The sequence below is a fragment of the Fragaria vesca genome, linkage group LG5 (genome assembly GCF_000184155.1).
Source record: "Fragaria vesca subsp. vesca linkage group LG5, FraVesHawaii_1.0, whole genome shotgun sequence".
NCBI lineage: Eukaryota > Viridiplantae > Streptophyta > Magnoliopsida > Rosales > Rosaceae > Fragaria > Fragaria vesca.
The window spans coordinates 17,469,087-17,470,481 of NC_020495.1; the positions used below are offsets into that span (position 1 = coordinate 17,469,087).

Here is a 1,395-nt window from a genome sequence, read left to right on the forward strand (position 1 = left end):
GTTTTTTTATTTTACTACATTATTGTATATGCAAGTCCTTAGAAAAATAACAATAGAGAAATCAAATTGAACAACAGCTATGAAGGTAACATAGAAGATCATGATTGTGTTCTATTATAGTTACACAAGATTACCTGGATGTATTGGACATTAAAACATGAGTTTCAAGAAACATTGCAATGAAATTAGAACTCCCACCTATCCTGGTAATTCCAATTTAAATGGAATTATCCTAAAGTGCGTATACAATCAAGCCCACATAGACGGCAAGTTTCTACTGTCCCAAAGAGAGTCCATTTTCATACCCTTATTCTTGTTTCTTCTGCACCATTTTATGTGTTTTGTATGTCCTCTATCATTCTTAAATTCTTTTTAATGTTGATAGGTTGTAGTGATATCTGGGGAGACTGGATGTGGTAAGACCACTCAGCTTCCTCAATATATACTAGAGTCAGAGATAGAATCTGGCCGTGGAGCATTCTGTAACATTATCTGTACACAACCTCGAAGAATATCTGCCATGTCTGTTGCTGAAAGAGTGTCTGCAGAGAGGGGAGAGTCTCTTGGTGAAACAGTAAGCCTTGTTACCCTATACATAGATGCAAGCACACACAAGCACTATGATTCTGTATACAGAAAAAAAAAAAAAAAAAAAAAAAAGAAAAGCGGACATTTTAAATTGAATACTTCTATTTCTTTCTGCTAAACCAAAACACCTATATATTTTTTTGTAGGTGGGTTATAAAGTTCGATTAGAGGGAATGAAAGGAAAAAATACCCATCTTCTTTTCTGTACCAGTGGCATTTTACTTCGCCGTCTGTTGAGTGATCGGAACTTGAGTGGTATCACACATGTTTTTGTTGATGAAATTCATGAACGAGGCATGAATGAAGGTGCTTGTCCTTACATGTCTATTTAAATGTTTAATTCTGCAGGAAACCGCATCATAATTTTACTTTTCACTTTTGGTAACTTTTTGTTGCAGACTTCTTGTTGATTGTATTGAAAGATCTGCTTCCACGCCGTCGCGATATAAGATTAATTTTGATGAGTGCCACTCTGAATGCGGAGCTATTTTCAAAATTCTTTGGAGGAGCGCCAACAATTCACATTCCGGTTAGTTAAATCTAAGTTTTTCTCAGGTGTATGTAGTGTCTGAAGATTGTACCAGCCATATGAATTAGAAACTGGGATATCAGTACTGGTGAGATCTAGAGATAAAGAGCAATTATTCATGCAGTGATTTTTTAACTGATGGTATATGTTATGCAGTGAAAGTCATGGTTCATTAGAAAATGTGTTATAAGGTGCTCAGTATTTGATAGTCTAACAAATTTGGTTAGTTATGCTGCAAGTGAATTGAAATAGTGAATTCCTTCCCACAAAAAAAAAAA

The 1,395-nt window shown here is 35.0% G+C and overlaps 1 protein-coding gene across 1 annotated transcript in view; it reads left to right on the top strand.

The window, feature by feature from the left end:
* Nucleotides 1-1,395, top strand: part of LOC101306826 (probable ATP-dependent RNA helicase DHX36-like) — a 14,881-nt gene that overhangs the window by 1,788 nt on the left and 11,698 nt on the right. Inside the window, exons 6-8 of the mRNA XM_004301513.1 lie at nt 386-574; nt 735-894; nt 987-1,117. Of these exons, the coding sequence (XP_004301561.1) occupies nt 386-574; nt 735-894; nt 987-1,117 (480 nt within the window). The remainder of the gene's footprint in view (nt 1-385; nt 575-734; nt 895-986; nt 1,118-1,395) is intronic.